We start from the raw sequence: 18562 nt of genomic DNA, 5'->3' as shown, positions 1-18562 counted from the left end.
ATGCAGCTCACTGAGCACCCTGGGGTGTAGATTGTCCGGTGCCATGGCTTTGTTCACCTTGAGTCTTGCCAGTTCGTAGTAGACGTTGCCAGGTGTGAACTCGAAATTCTGAAATGGGTCTTCCACGCTGGGCCTTTCCTGCAACTGCGGACCATACCCCGGTGCGGACCGAGCAGAAGTATTCATTCAGTAGTTCTGCTTTATCTGAATCTGATTCTGCGCAGTTCCCATCTGGTTTTCTAAGGCGTACTATCCCGTCTGTGTTCTTTTTCCTATCACTAATATACCTGAAGAAGGATTTGTCCCCTTTCTTCATGTTCTTTGCCAGAGTCTCTTCCACTCGAAGTTTGGCCTCCCTGACTGCCGTTTTGACTGCTGCAGACCTCGCCCTATGTTCTAGTTTAGCTTCCCTAGTCTCCGTTCGTTTGTAGGAAATAAATGCTTTTTTCTTCTCCTTGACGAGGTGCGAGATTTCTGCGGAGTACCATTGGGGTTTGTTGTTTCTCCACACAAGACCAGCCAAGCTATCAGGAATGGAGGTCCAGATTCTGTATAGGATACCTGCATTAGGCGTTACTAGGTGCTCTAATTTAGGATGCTTAGCGACGCCTAACTTCAGAATCCATGCTTACTAGGTAGGATTCTTTCATCCTGTATTCCAGGTTCATGCTTCACTCCTTTCCTCCATTGTATTAATGCTCCCTCTCTCCTTTCTTCCTTCCTTCCTTCCATCCTTTGTCTGAAGCTTGTGCTCCCTCCCTTCCTTCTGTGTACCAGCATGACCATGCTTCTCCCTTCCTGTGACAACATGCCCTCTCTTTCTCCCTTCCAATGTGCCCCTCATTGTCCTTCTCTCTGCAGCTGTGGTTCCTGCATGCAGCCCGTGGCTGACTCGGAAGCCTTCCCTCTGATGTCAGAGGGAAGGCTTCTGGTCAGCCGTGGGCTGCATGCAGGAACCACTGCTCACGGCTTTGTGAAGAGAAGTGCAGCTGGGAGGAGGCAGCCAGCCAGCAGAGGTAAATACCTGTGAGCAAGAGGAAGGGAGGCATGAATTTTGGACCTAGGATGGAGGAAAGGACAACGAAGGGCACATTGGGACATGGAAGGGAGGAGGAGGGTCACGTTTGGACAGGAAGGGAGGAAGAGGGGGCACGTTGCCACAGGAAAGGAGAGGCAGGACCCCGGTTGTTGGATGTTCTTAATCCAGGGACTGTCTGTACTGTGAACAGCTATTCATTTCCTAAGAATTCAGTAAAAACTGGCAGCTAAGATGTTTTTATGGGCCAGTTTTCTTAATATTAATAAAATGTAACCACATCTCAGTGAGATATAATTATCTTTTGTTTTTGGGCCACATAGCTAAAGTTCTTATGAAAATTTGTCACGGAATTAATTTGCATCTATAGAAAGCTTTCACAAGAACAAGATCTCTAACACACTAGGAATCTTGTAGATTAATCCAAGGGTTTCTTTGTATGAAGTCAAGCGAGTGGGGGTGGGGGGGTGAATCTGACTTTTCCACTTTTCAAAGTTAGTGAGTGGTCCGGGGGGGGGGGGGGGGGAAGGGTTGCTGTACTGAAGAACTACATGTGTGAGGAAGAACTAATGCTATCTAAAATATCATACTTATTTTTTGGAAAAATATTTTGTACAGAATTGTTTTTGTTAAAATTCCAGATCTCATCCATCACTTAGGGCTCCTTTTATCAAGCTGCGCTAGCGGGGTTAGTGCGCGCGACTTTTAATCACGCGCTAACCCCTGCGCTGGCCAAAAAACTACCACCTGCTCAAGGCAAGCGTTAGCGGCTAGCACGGCCGGCGGTTTAACGTGCGCTATTACGTGCGTTAAACCGCTAGCGCGGCTTGATAAAAGGAGCCCTTAATTTCCTCTTCCTTTTTAGGAGGTAATAAAGTTAATAAAAAAGAAAATGTTGCCTGGAGATTTCTATTTATATGCATGCACAGATTTAGCTTTCAGCAAGTGTAATTAGCATTTTATAAATATTTATGAAACAGTGCATCTTCAGGATAGCTAATAAAATAGCTGCCTTCACAAACCACCTAAATGCTTTGGAATATTGACCTTACTGAGTTTATATCTGATTAGGTTTTGAATTACACAACCCATTTATGTGTCATAGCTATGGGGATCTTTTACTAAAGTGCATTAAGTTTTTGCAGCTGACATGTCTTTAACAGCAAAAAATAATACAGTATGTGCAGGGCAGGATTAATTCATCGAGGGCCCCTAGGCACACAAGTACACTGGGCCCCCCTGCCCCGCCCCACCCCACCATGTGCCCAGGCGGAAACAGGAAGCTGCGTCAGAGGGAAGCTTTGGGAAAGCAGCACCGCTTGCAAAATTACAGTTCCCGTTGCCTTTCTTACCCACGTTGCTTGCTTGTCTTACTCTCCGTCGATTGGGGGGGGTGCGCATTGCTGATCGGGGGGAGGCCTGCGTTTCCGATTGAGGTGGTGGCCCGCATTGCCGATCAATGCTGGAATGGCCCATCGCCGTTTGGAAAAAACAATGTTGATGCCCTCTTTCATCGGGCTCCTCTGACCATTTCGGGCCCTAGGCATGTGCCTACTGGGCCTCTTGGTTAATCCTGCCCCGGGTACGTGCTAAGTGCAAAGGCTGTGTGGTAATTGGGAGTGTGCCCATCGTGTCTTCAGCAATTACCACACTGAAAACTGCACTAGCACACATAAATCTGAGTCTTTGAATGATTTTAGGAAATCTTTTAAAACATATCTGTTCCTTCAAGCGTTTCCTTGATATTAAATTGTTTAAATTTATTGATATAGATCATTGATTTCATTTATATATGCTATGAAAAATGATATGTTGTCTGTTTACAGAGTCTATCGGCCTCTTTTACAAAGCCGCGCTAGGGCTGTGCTAACGGCCCCGAAGCCCATAGAGATTTAAAGGGCTTTGGGGCTGTTGCCGCGCGGTTTTGTAAAAGAGGCCGTATGTATATAAATTATAAACTGCAGAGAATTATAGATTTGCAGTATACAGTATATTTTTTTAATTAAATGAAGTGAACCAATTCTAACTTCAAAATTGACGGATAGTTTGCCCATTCTCTGCTTAATTTCCTCCCCCTAACCCAATGTGTGAATTAGCATGTGCAAACTGCCATGTTAACCGCAGTAACAATTGGTGTGCTTGTGTGGATGGAAGTGGTTGGCATGCGCGAATTCACCCATTAACTGCTTGGCACACTTTAGTAAAGGATCTCCAAAGTGTTGTGTTGGAGCATCTTTTCGCTCCTTTAGCTAAAGTTAGAGGAGATAGATAGGCTTGGGGAAGTCAGCTCTATGTCGAGCACTATCCTGCTAACTCTATCAACTTGCATGCACAATTGTTTGCGCTTAGCATGCAAAGTTGCATGCACAAGTTATGTTAGGGTCAGTCACGCACATCATTTAATAATTGGCCGCTAATTTGCATTAACAATCAATAATTGGTGTTAATTGGTGCTGATTGGCATTACTTTGCAGTTACACTATCACTGCCCTTGATTGGTATTCTACAAATAGTGCGTAGAAAATACATGATGCGCAAATGCAAGGGAGGCATAAACCTGAGCATGGCATGGGTGGGTTAGGGATAGGGACACGCTTCTCGCTTACGCATGAGTAGTTATACTAGCCATCGAGCTGGCGTAAATGCTCGCATCTAAAGTTGCGTACGTATCTATGGACTTTTCCGAGTATTTTCTAATGGCAAATACGTGTGTAATTGCCGATATAGAATTTGTCCAGCACGGATCACCCTGGCACCTAACTTTAGGCAACATTTTGAGAATTAGCCCCTTATGTAAAATTTAAAGCCTGCTTTATTTCAGCCTTAGCCTAAGGGGAGGGAGCATTGCTAACAGGGGGTCAGAGCTCTGTGCCTTGACACTGCAGGACGTGACCGTGGATGATGCTCACATCAAAGCCATCGATGCACTGGCCACGAAACTGGAGAGATGTAACAAGGAAGAGATGAAGACCATAGTTCAGCGCCAGCAACAACTGAATGAGAGGCAAGTGTTTACCTTGAACATCCTCTTCCTCCAGCCCTTCCCCTAACCAAAGCTGTTGACGGCCTTTAATTCTAATTCCGTTGTTTATATTCTGCTAAATCCAGTTTGGTTTGGAGCAGATTACAAAAGAGGTGAACCAAGCAAAACTGGAGATTTACAGTAAATTCCTGTGCATTCTCAGTTATTATATTTAAAGCCTTACAAGCATCTGGATCTATCTAAAAAATTATTTAGAAAACTGTGCTTTTAAATGCCATCTAAATAATAGTCTGTAAGAATTCTCAAATTATCATTCATTCAGTTTTTTATACTGTACTCCCAGGGGAGCTCAGAATGGTTTACATGAATTAAATACTCAAGCATTTTTCCTTGTCTGTCCTGGTAGGCTCACAATTTATCTAATGCAGTGTTTCTCAACTTCTTCAAGGCAAGTACCTCCTAAGTCTAACAAATATCAACCGAGTACCCCTGCCCAAGCTCCACACCAGACCCACCCAAGTTCTACCCCAGACCACGTTGCACATGGTTGACCCACAAGCTTCCCTCTGACGTCAGAGTGAAGGCTTCCGGGTTAGCCACGTGCAAGAGTCACTGCCTACGTCCCTGCAACAAGTGAAACTGAAGGCAGGAAGGAGCAGCCCACCTGGAAGGAGGTAACTGGGATCCCCTGCAGACCTGGAAGGCTTCCCTCCAGCATCAGCTCTGACATCGGAGGGAAGCCTTCCAGTTCGGCTTTGGTGGAGGGGGCATGCAGCTGGAGGGCAGGAAGGAGGGCATGGGATCCTAGCGGCAGCAGTGTCCATTGAGGAGGAAGGGGGGGGCGGGAGATCCACGCCATCTACCCCCTCCCCCCAAGCAGCTCACATACCCCTAAGGGTATGCGTAACATGTGTTGAGAAATTCTGATCTAATGTACTTGAGGCAATGAGGGGATAAGGAGCAGTGTGGGTTTAAACTTAGGGTTCTGAGGCTATAGTTTTGACCACTGTGCCACACTCTCCCCACTGTGTGGGATATCTTTACATTTTGATAAAGAAAAGACAAAACTAAAGAGGGTTTAGTGCTTACTAATTTCTAAACCTTTTAAGTCTGTGTCTAACCAGTACTGTATAAGGCATGATAAGGAATCTCTCAGTTCACACTAATGTAGGGAGACCTTCCTATTTAAGGGGGGAAGTCATCAAAATGGGCTACTGTTAAGATGTGTTATTTTAATATTAACCTCAGGAGGCTGTTATAAGGGAAAACACCCTCCAGGGATTCAAGACAAAGTTAGACAAGTTCCTGCTAAACCAGAACGTATGCAAGTAAGGCTAATCTCAGTTAGGGCACTGGTCTTTGACCTAAGGGCCGCTGCGGGAGTGGACTGCTGGGCACGATGGACCACTGGTCTGACCCAGCAGCGGCAATTCTTATGCTCTTATGTTCTAATACCTGCATAGCCCAAGCTGTACAAAATAGGGATTTAGACATTTATGTAAGATAAATGTTTAAGTGCCAGTTTATGCATGTATTAAATCCAGATAGGTTTTGTAAAATGAGGGCTGTAGATTAGTTTACAATTAGGAGTGTGTGGCGCAGTGGTTGGATCGACAGCCTCAGCACCCTGGGGTTGTGGGTTCAAACCCCGCGCTGCTCCTTGTGAGCCTGGGCAAGTCACTTAATCCTCCATAGCCCCAGGTACGTTAGATAGATTGTGAGCCTACCGGGCCAGAGAGGGAAAAATGCTTGAGTACCTGGTTGTAAAAACCGCTTAGATAACCTTGATAGGCGGTATATAAAAATCCTAATAATAATAATAATAACATCAGAGGAAAGTGAGATTGCAGAATCAGGCCTAAGTCAATAAAGATTGTTTTCCTTAGGCACAGATCAAGAAAGCATCCTTATTGCCCAAGATACCCAAGGCCCAAGACACACAAACCAATCTTTATTTCACATAATGCGCACCATGCTATATTTGGAATGGATGTAGCACACTGTGAAGTAACTGACTTATTTTGAGTGAATAAACCCCCACAGACAGTGGGGCTGATATTCAGACCACAGAAGTCAAGCCAGCTAACTCCCCCGGTTAAAGCGGACCGCAGATATTCAAGGTCTGGCTATTTCTGGTGAATGGCATTGCCCGTACGGATCTGTTTTGGCTGCTAAATGGTTAACTGGCTAAGTCAATATCTATTGCTGACTGGTTAAGTTTATGGTACCAAAGATATGACTGTTATTTATGTAGTCCAATTTGGCAGGTAAATTTAGCCACTCAGCTCTGAAAATTGCTGATTATCATGCAATATAGCCAGTTAACATTTAGCCACTAACCACAAATATTCAGTGGAGATAACTGGTTACCCCATGCTGAATATTCACTTTTAACCGGTTAAGCACTATTTAACCAGTCAGTGCAATTTTTGGCCTGAGTAACTTCTTTAATAAAAGAAAGCAAAATGAAAGAAATGTGAAATAATTTAGCATCTGAGTAAAAGAACATTGCATAGTCATCCAGCAGAAGGTGCTGAAGCTCTGAAGGTTCTTTCCTGCTCCACTTTGCTCTTTATCATACAGATGGAACAGTTTCCATGGAAACCTGAGTTTGTATCGGAGGAGGCTGGAGGAAGCCCTAGAGATGCACACCACCATACGAGAAATTGATGACATCACAGAAAGAATCAGCGAGAAGGTAAAGTAGGCAAAAAGGTGTCTTCAGGAAATGGCCTGTTCCTTGGATCTTCTCATGTTCACAGATTGTTTATTTATCTATTTAAAATATGTATAGCCAACCCGTCTCTAGCAGTTCTAGGCAGCAATTCAATAAAAACATCTGAAACCATAACTCTTGTGGGATAAAACTCCCATACCCTTTTGAAAAGGATAATTAATTGGTTAATTTTTAAGAATGTGAGCTCAGTTGAGTCCAACTTTTTAATGATTCTCTTAACAGCTCTGTATCTGTAGCAAATTCTGCAACAATGAAAATTAAATTATTTTCTAAAGTATAGAAGTACAGCACATTCTCAAAAAGCAAGCAATTCCTGTCTACCTTGATACTGGCTAATATGTCAGTCTAGGGCACTATAACAGCCTACGGGTCTACCTCTCTGACACATAGGTCTGGTTCACATGACTTTATCTCAGACTGTCGTAGGGATATCCAACTCTGCTGAGTGCATTCTAGCTAGATTTTTTTTCCTCTGCAATATTGGAGAGGGGCAAAAAAGTATTGTTATTGCCTATTTGACAAAAGGTTCCCAACTCTGTTAGCACAGGGTACTATGAAGTGTTGCATCACTATTTTATTAGTTATTATTCAATGACCTGGCCCCATAATCCCTTGGGACGCAGTCCTCTTGTAGTTCTGTCCATCGTTTAGCTAGGGAGTTCTGAGGAGGTTCTAGGCAGTTCATCCAGGATTCAGCAGGTACAACCAGTTCTTTGTACCAGGGTTAGCTAACCTGGCTCCTGGTTTGGCTCCTATGAAGGATTATCCTGCCATGTTACAGTTATCTCAAAACTATGCATATAGAGCTTGATTCAGTAAATGGCACTCAAAATAAAGTGTCAAAAAGAATCAGTGCCTTTTATAAAATAGATGCCGGACTTACACCTGCTGAAACCTGATATAAATGCTGGTACCCAAGTTAGGTGCACTGAGGCTATATTTTATTATTCTGTGCACAAATTTTCAGAATGCCCCTGACACACCCATGGCCTGCCCCCTTTTGAGTTATGCACTAGTAGAGTTAAGCACTAGTAGAGTTAAGCACCAAGCCTTACCGAATCGCATGCAGCTAGACATTGCATCCAGCAGAACTTTCACAGTCCCACGTCTTGGAGTTCAAAATGCTGGATTCTCAAGAGCCCAGTGACATCCATACTACAATTTTGAGTCATAAGGATCATGGGGACAGATTTAAAAATCTCAATATGTATACTTTCCCTCCCCCATTTCCCTTTTGTTTCATGTATGTCATTGTGTAAATGTTCCCCTCCTTTTAACCTTAGATACTATATGCACTTCTCCCTCCGTAATCCGCGGTTTCTGTACCTGCGGATTCGCTTATTCGTGATTTTTTTCCAATGCTGACTCCTCCCCCCAAAATTACATCATGATTAGTTCCTTTTCTTAATCAGAGAAGCAATTAAAGAAAAAACAGTGCCTTTTAGAGGGCTCACCTGACAGCAATAAGTGCATCAACTCCTCCGCCAGCCTCTCTCGCCTCTCACAGCACAGAACTGAAGAAGACAGCGCAAGAAACGCAAGTGCCGAGCGCTTTGAAAACTCATGTATCCTTCACGCAGGCCCCTGCCCCCTCTCGTTGAGACACAGAGCAGAAGCAGAGCCTGCACGAAGCACATCCAACCCAACCAGCGAGATCGAGAGAGAGAGCTGCTTACGTACACGGCATCCGGCACACTCCCAGGTACCTTCATGCAGGTCCCCGCCCCCTCTCGTTGCGAAACGGAGTGGAAGCAGAGCCTGCATGAAGCCCAGCCAGCCCAACCATGGAGATCGAGAGAGAGAGAGCTGCTCATGTACCAGGTACCTTCAGCTGCAGAGTCTCTAGTTATTTGTAGTTTCAATAGCAAAAACACTGGCTGGTCCAAAAAACCGTGAATAACATATAAATAGTTTTTTGCGTTTTTTCCGTAATCGAGCCTATGGTCCTGCCAATACGGAAGGAGAAGTGTATTACTTTTTTTAAAAAAAATTTATTTTATTGGTAACCATTTAGACACCTGTTTGATAAACGGTATATTAAAAATAAAGGAAACTTGGAAACTTAGGAAAGGCAAGAGAGATGAGACACGTATGATAGAGACTTTTAAATATCTATGTGGCATAAATGCACCCGAGGTGAGTCTTTTTCAATTGAAAGGGAAATCTGGAATGAGGGGGCATAGAGTGAAGGTGAAAGGCAGAACCTCAGAAAATACTTTTTCATGGAAAGAGTGATAAATGCTTGGCACGGCCTATCAGGGGAGCTAGTGGAGACAAAACGTGCATTTGACTTCAAGAAGGTTTGGGATAAGTATGTTGAATCTCTAAGAGAGAGGAGGGGATAGTAGGTGGCATGGTTAAGCAGACTAGATAGGCCATATGGTCTTGATCTGCCCTTTATTTTTCTATATTTCTCTCTTACCTAACACCAATTTCTTAATTGTCCAAACTGGACTAGTCCAGACAGGTGAGTTATGTCCTCCTGCCAATAGATGAAGACAGAGAAAAAGTTCTCAGAACTGATTTCACTCCTCTTATAGGGGGCAGGTGCAGCCATGAGTTCTGTATTTCTCATGTTGACTGTACAGCAAAAATATAAAATAATGGATTCTCAAGGGCATACGGTGACATCCTTCTTACATAATGCCAGCTTTGAAGTCTAAATATTTTATTCCCAAGGATTTTCTCTACTTATTATGGGAGAGAAGTAAGAAAGAGTCACTCTTTTCTCTCCTGTCTTTAGAAACTTTCTAAACATTCACTGCATTACTCACAAAGATGATCGAAAGGGCATGTCTACATTGAATCGCCTTTGAGACCAGCCCCCAGCTCTATTATCTGTTCAGCAGAGTTTGCATAGATCAGCTCCCTGATGTATTTGAACTCAGACAGAAAATTCAAATGCAATCGTGTTCATAGACACAACATCCTGTAATGAGTGTGGTTTAATAATATTATGCGAGTTCATTTCTTATTCATTCAGTGGATGTTTTTAAAGAGCTTTGGAAAGATTTTCTGTTACCTGATTAATATCCCAAACAATGCTTTTCATTTAGATTTTATTAGCCAGCCTAGACATGCAAGCAAGTCTCTACCTTTCCTTCAACCCAATAGAGCCAGATCAGTATAGCCTATAAAGCCAATGTGCTAGAGATTGGGTCATGTTGTCCCACCTATGAATCATGAAATAAATGAAATGCATCACAAAGAGGAAGGATAAGGAAATTGTTACTTTTGTTTCTTAGGAAAAGTGCATATGTGTGTCTGGGAGTGGCATGGAGAGATCAAGCCACACATATATGTGAAACTCGCATGCTGCCTTCAGAAGGAAGGAAAAGAAGTTGGGGGGAGGGGGAGTAGGCAAGTGGCTAAAAACATTGTTAAAGAAATATGATTTCCCTTGTTTTATGTATTTCTCTCCATTTTTCTTCCTTTCTCTCGTGACATTCTTATCTCTTTCTGCCTCTATTTCCTTTCCTCTCTTTCTCTTTATTCTTTCACTTTGTTTTCCATCTCTTGTTTCATCTTTCCTCCTTGCTTTTCCTTGCCTCTTCCCCTCATTTCTCCCTCCCTTCCTATCTTTCAATCCATCTTCTTTTCTCTTTGTCTACTCCTTCTCTCCCTCCAGAGTGCACTAATGCAAGCATTAGACTATGGGAAGGATGAGGAGAGTGTGGCGAGCCTTATCCGAAGACACGAAGAAATGGAACGTGAAATCAACGTCATCCAGTCTAGAATTGAGGTGAATGGGAAGGGGTAAAAGTAGACTATATGAGCTTATTAACCTAATCATTCTTGCCTATATCTCTTGTAAGATCAAAACAGAACCAAGTTAATAGGTTAGATAGTAAGTGGAAGAGGTAGAAGAAGGGGTGAACAGCTTGCTTTAACATAATTTGGCTGTTATCACAATTTTTCAACTAAATATGAAAATAAAATATATTTGGATGGAACAGAAATCATAATGCAAATATCCCCACCCTATGCTCCAAGGCATTATGCTATTCTGAAGATTTATGACTAGGTGCTTCAGTGGAAATACAGAATAAGAGAGGCCAGATATTGTTAAAAAAATCATACAGAAGGAAAAAGCAAATATTAGTGCCAAATAAAACATACTTTAATAAATATCATCTGCCTGATATTCAGCATTGTTTAACCTGTCAGAAACGGCTCCTGGCCAGTTAAATAGAAGTAGCTGACTAACTGCAAATATCCTCACTGAATATTCATGGTAAGCAGCTAAAATTTAGCTGGCTATATCGCATAATAAACACCAATACTGAGCACTGACCAGTCAAGTTTAGCGACCAAAATCGGGCTGCGTAAATAGTGCTCAATATTGACATAGCTGGTTAAGTTATAGCTGCTATAGACAGTGTAGCTTGGTCAGAAACCCCCAGATATTCAAATGAGGGTCACCAGAAATGGCCCAGCATTGACTATCCAGGCTAAGCACCAACCATGGGAGTTAGCCAGTCTTCCTCCCACGTGCAAATATAGAATAGCATAAATACATAAAACTATTACACAATAAACCCTAACATGGCCATATTTATGTATTTAATTTGTTTTTCCCTCCCATTCTCCCCGAGCTCAGAATGGGTTACAGGATTTACAGTCAAAACAGGTTTTACTTTTGTCATACTTACAATACAATGTGTTCATCCTGGCTAACATGTACTTAGAATTTCATTCCAGTAGGCGAGGGATTAAGTGCATCAGGGATTAAGTGCGTCAAGTTTATGCCTTCAGTAATACAGTATATCTATCCATATAAATAGCTCTAGTATCCAAACACATGCTGACCATACCATTTGTTGGTAAAATCTTCTTTGCTGGTTATAGAACTATGGTAAGGGTGGGGGTGCAAGAGGAGTATCCGCTCCCCCAAACAGTTTTTGAATGAAACAGTGCCTAGGTGGATTGACCCTTTAGTATTTTACAAAAGCTCTGGTTCCCCTGATGTCAAAACCTGGCTACAATTCTGGTTGGTTATCAGGATGTCGCCAATATCTTCCAAGTTAATGCCAGGTTGACAGTCCAAGAGTCCCACCAGATGAAATCATAAAGGGATATTTTGTTGAGCTGAAAGCCTAAACATTTCAGAGATAGCTTCCCAACAAGTTTCAGTTAGATGATAAGTTAGTAATGAGCGGACATAATGGCGTATTTGATAATATGCAAAAAAGTCCATCTCTTGGAGGCCATAAGTCCACTGTAAATTGATAAAAGAGGCCAACTGTCCAGATTCTGTAAACAAATGAAATAGATAACACAATCCCTTTTGGGCCCATCTACAAGGACACTTAAAGCCTGAGATTCTTTAACTGCTAAATTATTATTATCCTTGATCAGCCTTCAGGCATAGGTCCATAAAACACTCAGGAATTTCAACACTGAGGAAGCAGATGTTAATATTCTTTGAATTCCTCTGAATTTCATTCCATTGTGGTTCTCGTAAGTCTCTGAGGAGCTGGGGAACAGAGGAATTGCGTAAAACACATAGCTAGAAAAATGCTTTTTGGATTTTTGTTGAAAGGCCCCATCAATTTTCATTTGGAAAATGGTGAAAGCTACCAGAACCCAGCCTTATAAAGCAACAAATAAATTAAAACTTTTCTCTGCAGGCATTAAAGCTGCAATCAAACTTTCTGTCTGAGAGGAATCCAGCTATGAATAATCAACTAACCATAAAGCAAAGGGAGTTGGTAGACAGCTGGCTTCAGTTCCAGGGAGGTGCCAATCAAAGGTAAGTGAATTTAAATGTATAATGTGAATAGAGCACCTGTATGGGTGAATTCCAATTTCCACCTGGGCCATTGAGTTCCTCACTAGACAACAGTTAAAACAGTTGGAGTAGTAGACCACTCATGGTGAAGTCCTAACTGGCCAGGCCTTACCGTGCCTCTCTCAGGACAAGTTTGGCTGTAGATCAGACCTTGCTTGGTTGTTCTTATTCCTGGGTCAGGAAAATCCATTAGCTCAAAGAGGTCAAAATGCGATTGGGTCCAAATGATTTGTTTTATTTACACGAGTTAGAACCAGAATCCAATTTGTAAGTGATGTTAGCAACATCTTGTGTTCATGGTGGGTACTAATTCAACGTCCCTCTTCAAACTCAATAGGTCTTTCTGAGATTACATAGCTGCAAACTGAGGTCACTTGCTATCTGAGCTGCTGATGTACCAAAGCACTTGAAATTTACAATCAGTGAAGGCAAAAAATAGTTCCCATTCACAGTTCTCCATCATCTCCAGAAGTGGTTCCCAAGAAAAGGGAAAACATTCTCTATAGTGTACTTCATTATTCTCCTAGGCATAAGCTAGGCAAACCAAACTAGAAGCTGTGATTTAAAGCAGATTATCCCAGGACAAGCAGGTAGCATATTCTCACACATGGGTTACGTCACCGACGGAACCCCAGTATGGACACTTTATGTTGAATCAATTTTTATTTTCAAACGTAAATCCAACCAACAGGAAACCAACAACCTTTAAGCAATAGGTAAATAAAACCAAATACAAAGCAATAGATCCAACATCCCCAGCCCTAACCCATCCCACCCCCAGCCCCCCAGAACCAGAAACAAAGGAAAGACCACAATGCAGTAAGCTTGGACTCTTATAGCCCACTGCCGATGAGTGATACCGAAACCCCAGCGCCCCTCCCCCCCAAAAAAAAGGAAGATACACCAATAAAAATACCAAAAAGAAGAGAATAGGAAGAAAAGAGAGCAGGAAAACAAAACAAAAGGGAAAAATTGTGTCCCCTCATGCACCCCGGGCGCCCCAGCGTGGACAATTCACAGAACTCTGGCCCTTAAGAGATTTATAAGGAATTCAAAATGTCACTCTGAGCCCTCGGTGATAAGGATTGGAGATAGGAGTCCCAAATCTGAAGAAACTGTCGCTTTCGATGTAAGCTGTGACATACGTCTCTCCGTTCCAGCAGCAGCAGAGCATGCAAACGATTCCTCCAGGCCCAAAAGGAGGACAAAGTGTCTCCGATCCAGATGGAAAGAATCACCTTCTTCCCCAGGATGCCTACTCGTCGCATAAACTAACGCTGACCCCAACCAGGCAAACAAAAGGCCTCATATTTATCCAGTAAAAGACCAGCCGCGGAGAGAGGAAGCTTACAACCCAAGACACCCTCCACGTAAGATAAGACCTGCCTCCAAAAATGTTTAATTTTCACACAGGACCAAAAGGCATGGATGAACGAGTGGGGTTGCAGGAGGCATTTAGGGTACAGAGGTGAATCCACATAACCCGAGAGATGTAACTGACTCCTTGTAAAGTAGCCACGATGAAGCGGATACTTTAAAAGTGTATCGCCACTTTAAGTCCCGTGCAAGCGCGAGTGCCTTCCCGCCTGACATAGGCGCATGGTCCCTCAGTTTCTTAGTTTCCGTGGAGCTAAGAAGTTGCATTTCAACCAGGGCAGGATTAATTCGTCGAGGGCTCCTAGGCACACAAGTACAATGGGCCCCCTGCCCCACCCCACCCCACCATGGGGCCAGGCGGAAACAGGAAGCTGCATCAGAGGGAAGCTTTGGGCAAGCAGCACCGCTTGCACAATTACAGCTCCTGTTGCCTTTCTTACCTGCATTGATTGCTTGTCTTACTTTCCGTCGATGGGGGGAGGCGCATTGCCAATCGGGATGGGGCCCGCATTGCCGATTGAGGGGGGGGCCCACGTTGCTGATCGATGCTGGAGGGGCCCATCGCCGTTTGGAAAAAACAATGTTGATGCCCTCCTTCATTGGGCCCCCCTAACCATTTCGGGCCCTAGGCACGTGCCTACTTGGCCTATTGGTTAATCCTGCCCTGATTTCAACGGTTGTTGAAATTTTTTTTTTTTCTTTTGCTGCCTTCCCTCTCTCACAGATAGTGTCTTTCTGTCATTTTTTTCTTATTTACTTCTTTTCTATACTTCAGTTAAAAAAAAGGAAGTTGCTTTTATTTTGTTTTTTCTCGTTTGTGGGCTTTGCCCAGCGGGGCCTCTTCATGTGTCTCGCCATAGAGTTTAATTTAGCACAAGCGGTCTTCCCGTCCATGTCACATCCTCGACAGGTTTTTACAAGTGCGGTTGCTGTGCTCGGCCCTTTTCAATCACCGATTCTCATCATTGGTGTCTCCAGTGTTTAGGACCTGAGCACCATCCAGAGACCTGCACACGCTGCTCCACTCTACAGAAGAGGACTCTAAAAAATCGTATTCTTCAGCAGCATCAACTTTTTGGTGTCGCTATGGAGGGGGAACTGACATCGTCACCTACACCGACTGCATCAACAAGACAATGCGAGTGTCGACACCGGCAGATCCACCCACCTTGACTCCAGTGTCGCAGTACGATATTCCTCTGGGTAAACTGGCTAAGAAGCCTTCCCCTTCACCCCCTGGGATGCAGGTCAAAGCTGCATTGAGTCAAGTCATTCCAATCTTGCGTAAGTCCCGCAAGCGCACGGTCCCTATAGTGGTGAGTGCCTCTTCATCGGCAGCTTCCTCACTGGACTGTAGCGCGGCACCAGCGGTACCAGTGCACTCGACTCAATGCCTGCAGTTCATCAGGGCCATTCTCGATACTACTCTCATGAGGGCGTTTCTTCCTCCAGATCGTCTAACCACTTTGCTTCACCTCTGCCAGCAGGTGTTTCATCTTCCAACAATCTCTGTGAGGCACATAATGTTTCTCCTAGGCCACATGGCCTCCACAGTTCATGTGACACCACTTGCCAGACTACATCTTCACACTCCACAGAGGGTCCTCACTTCTCAGTGGTGTCAGGCGACAGATCGACTCTCTTAGCATATCTCTGTCACCTCAGCTCTTCAACAGGCACTCCACTGGTGGATGACCGCCTCCAATCTATCTCCTCTTCCACTTACCTCCTCATCACCAGGTGCTCACAACGGATGCTTCCCCGTATGCCTGGGAGGCGCATGTGAACGGTCTTCAAAAGAAGGGCCTTTGGACTGCCACAGAATGAAAATGTCAAATCAATTTGCTCGAACTCAGGGCAATGTGTTCTATGCACTGAAAGCCTTCCAACATCTTCTGAGCGATCAAGTCCTCCTCCTTTGTACTGACAATCAAGTGGCAATGTACTACATAAACAAGCAAAGAGGCACGGGCTCTCTTCCACTTTGTTAGGAGGCTCAAAAGATCTGGCTTTGGGTGATGGCCCGCAACCTTTTCCTGAGGGCAATCTACATTCAAAGCGAGCAGAATTCCTTGGCAGACAACCTTAGCAGAATTCTTCAGTCTCATGAATGGATACTTAGCTTGACAGCTCTCCAGTCTATCTTTGCACAATGGAGCACTCCGCAAGTGGCCTTGTTCGCAGCTCCTCGCAATCACAAGTTGCCCCAGTTCTGCTCCAGACTTTACTCACCTCATCATCTGGAAGCAGATGCGTTTCTCCTGGATTGGACACAAATGTTTCTGCATGCATTTCCTCCCACTCCTCTCATCTTGAAAACTCTTTTCAAACTCAAGCAGGAGTCAACCACCATGATACTCAGCTCCTTGGTGGTCCAGACAACATTGGTTCTCCCTTCTACTTCAACTCAGCACCAGGGAGCCCATCCCCCGTCCAATTTTTCCTTCTCTGCTTACACAGAATCAAGGAGCTCTTCTTCATCCCAACCTGTAATCATTGTACCTGACAGCTTGGTATCTCTCGGGCTGAACTCAGCTGAATTTCTTTTCTCTCAGCTTGTCCGTAGCATTATCAACGCCTCCAGAAAACCAGCCACTCTACAGTATTATCATCAAAAGTAGACTCGGTTTTCTTCCTGGTATCTTCTGCATCATCATGATCCTACTTCCTTGTTAGTGAATCTTGTATTGGATTGCTTGCTTCATCTCCCCTCTCCCATAAGTTTATCTCTCCCTCCCCCAAGTCCATCCTCCTTCTCCATGATAATAATAATAATAACAACAACAGTTTATATAGAAACATAGAAAAAAGCGGCAGAAAAGGGCTACAGCCCACCAAGTCTGCCCATTCCAAGTATCCCCCCCCTGAATTTACTTCCTTAAAGATCCCACAAGAGTATCCCATTTATTCTTAAAATCCGTCACGCTGCTGGCCTTTACCACCTGGAGTACCGCAGGACCGTGAAGTTCTATGCGGTTTACAATGAATTAGAAAGATTCTATAAATTGAATGGAACATTCATAGTTAGAGATTAGTGGTTAACAGTTTACAAGATCAGATTTGGGGGTGGGATTGTGATGGGGGTCTATTGTCCAGATTCATTATCTAGGTATTTCGAGAACAGGTATGTTTTTAGGTGTTTCCTAAATTCACCATAGTTGTTTGTGTGTGTAATTAGTTTTTCCAGGTCTTTGCCCCATAAGGCTGCTTGATACGATAGAAGTTGATCTCCCCCAAGTCCATCTTCCCCCCTCCACCATCCATCTTCTCCCCATCTCTCCTTCTCCAGTCCACCAACTCCAAGTCCATCTCCCCTCTCCCCCCAGCTCTGACTCCCAACACAGAAGCCCAGTATTTGGCTGGCAGAGGGCAACATTCATGCATTCTGGCACCTACCAAGAGCTTTGGGCACTTTGCACAGCGGACAAACACTTTTCCCTTGAGCTGCAGAAGACGCGACCTTGCAAAAGCCGAGTGAAAAGCATCTCCGCAGTACATCCAATGCGCTTGCACCGCTCCTTGGGAGCCCCGTGTGCCACCACGTCACCCGGCATTCGTAGGTGTGCGGGGCTCTGGCCATCATGTGGCTGATGAAAGGCCAGCCGCTGGCAGGACCCAGGAGAGCAGGCGTGCGCCACTGAGCAGCAACAGCAAGAGCGGTGCATAAAGGTGGTGGATCGGGGGCGTTTGCCAGGCTCCAGGGGAAGCATAAGCGTGCATGCGAAGATGAGACGCAAGCATCTGCTGCCAGCCAACCAATTAAAAATCACCTTGTTGCTGCCGTTCTGCACACAGAGAGTCCATTCAGCTTTCCCTTTGCCACCGGAGTCCTTGCTTCTGATGTAACTTCCGGTTTCGCAAAATCGGAAGTTACATTAGATGGAAGGATTCCGGTAGCAGAGGGAAAGCCCGAAGGGGTCTCTAGCAAGGGGACCGACGAATCAGTGAGTTTGATTTTTTACAAAAAATCAATTCAAATCGATTCACCCGAAGTGAATCAGTGAATCGATTCGAATCGCAAATCGGGCAGCACTAGTGTAGACCAAATAAATTCTGGTAACTGAGTTATTATTTAACAAATGATTCCAATGGACTCCAAATAACTTTGAAAATCTTACTATTCCCTGATTATTTAATTTAATTTAATTTCTTATATACCGCTATACCGTGAGGTTCTAAGCGGTTTACAGTAAAGATACATTAAGATACAATATAATAAGTAAGTAAAGATAGGTACTTGGAAGTTCCCTAACTGTCCCGAAGGCTCACAGTCTAGCTAAAGTACCTGAGAAAAACAATTAGTGAAAAGTAAAGATGTGAAATGTAAAGACAGAGATAGAAACAAGATATGAAACATCCCAACAAGATTTCATTGAATAAATTAAAATTAGGATTAAAAGTAGAAATATAATAACGATAAAAAATAAATAAAATATATAAGAAATAAATAAAAAGAGTTCCAATCAGAACAATAGGATCAGATGTTAGAAGATCATAACTACATGCCAAGGAGTGAAGCTGTTATGCCCCTTGAGTCCTGAAATATGGAACCCAGTTACTAAACGATATTCCAGCCATAAGGTTTCCCATGATGTAGTGATGATTGCTGAAAAGCTGACAGGTCATATTGAATCAGAG

At 43.7% G+C, this 18562-nt stretch overlaps 1 protein-coding gene across 3 annotated transcripts in view; it reads left to right on the top strand.

Moving 5' to 3' along the window:
- Positions 1 to 18562, top strand: part of SPTBN5 (spectrin beta, non-erythrocytic 5) — a 349132-nt gene that overhangs the window by 243135 nt on the left and 87435 nt on the right. For all 3 annotated transcript variants that reach the window (XM_033951049.1, XM_033951047.1, XM_033951048.1), the window contains exons 42-45: positions 3922 to 4040; positions 6603 to 6717; positions 10385 to 10498; positions 12387 to 12508. In XM_033951049.1, coding sequence (XP_033806940.1) covers positions 3922 to 4040; positions 6603 to 6717; positions 10385 to 10498; positions 12387 to 12508 — 470 coding nt within the window. The remainder of the gene's footprint in view (positions 1 to 3921; positions 4041 to 6602; positions 6718 to 10384; positions 10499 to 12386; positions 12509 to 18562) is intronic.

The sequence above is a fragment of the Geotrypetes seraphini genome, chromosome 7 (assembly GCF_902459505.1).
Source record: "Geotrypetes seraphini chromosome 7, aGeoSer1.1, whole genome shotgun sequence".
Classification (NCBI taxonomy): Eukaryota; Metazoa; Chordata; class Amphibia; order Gymnophiona; family Dermophiidae; genus Geotrypetes; species Geotrypetes seraphini.
The sequence above is the reverse complement of the archived record's forward strand: the minus strand, read 5'-3'. Positions and strand labels throughout refer to the sequence as shown.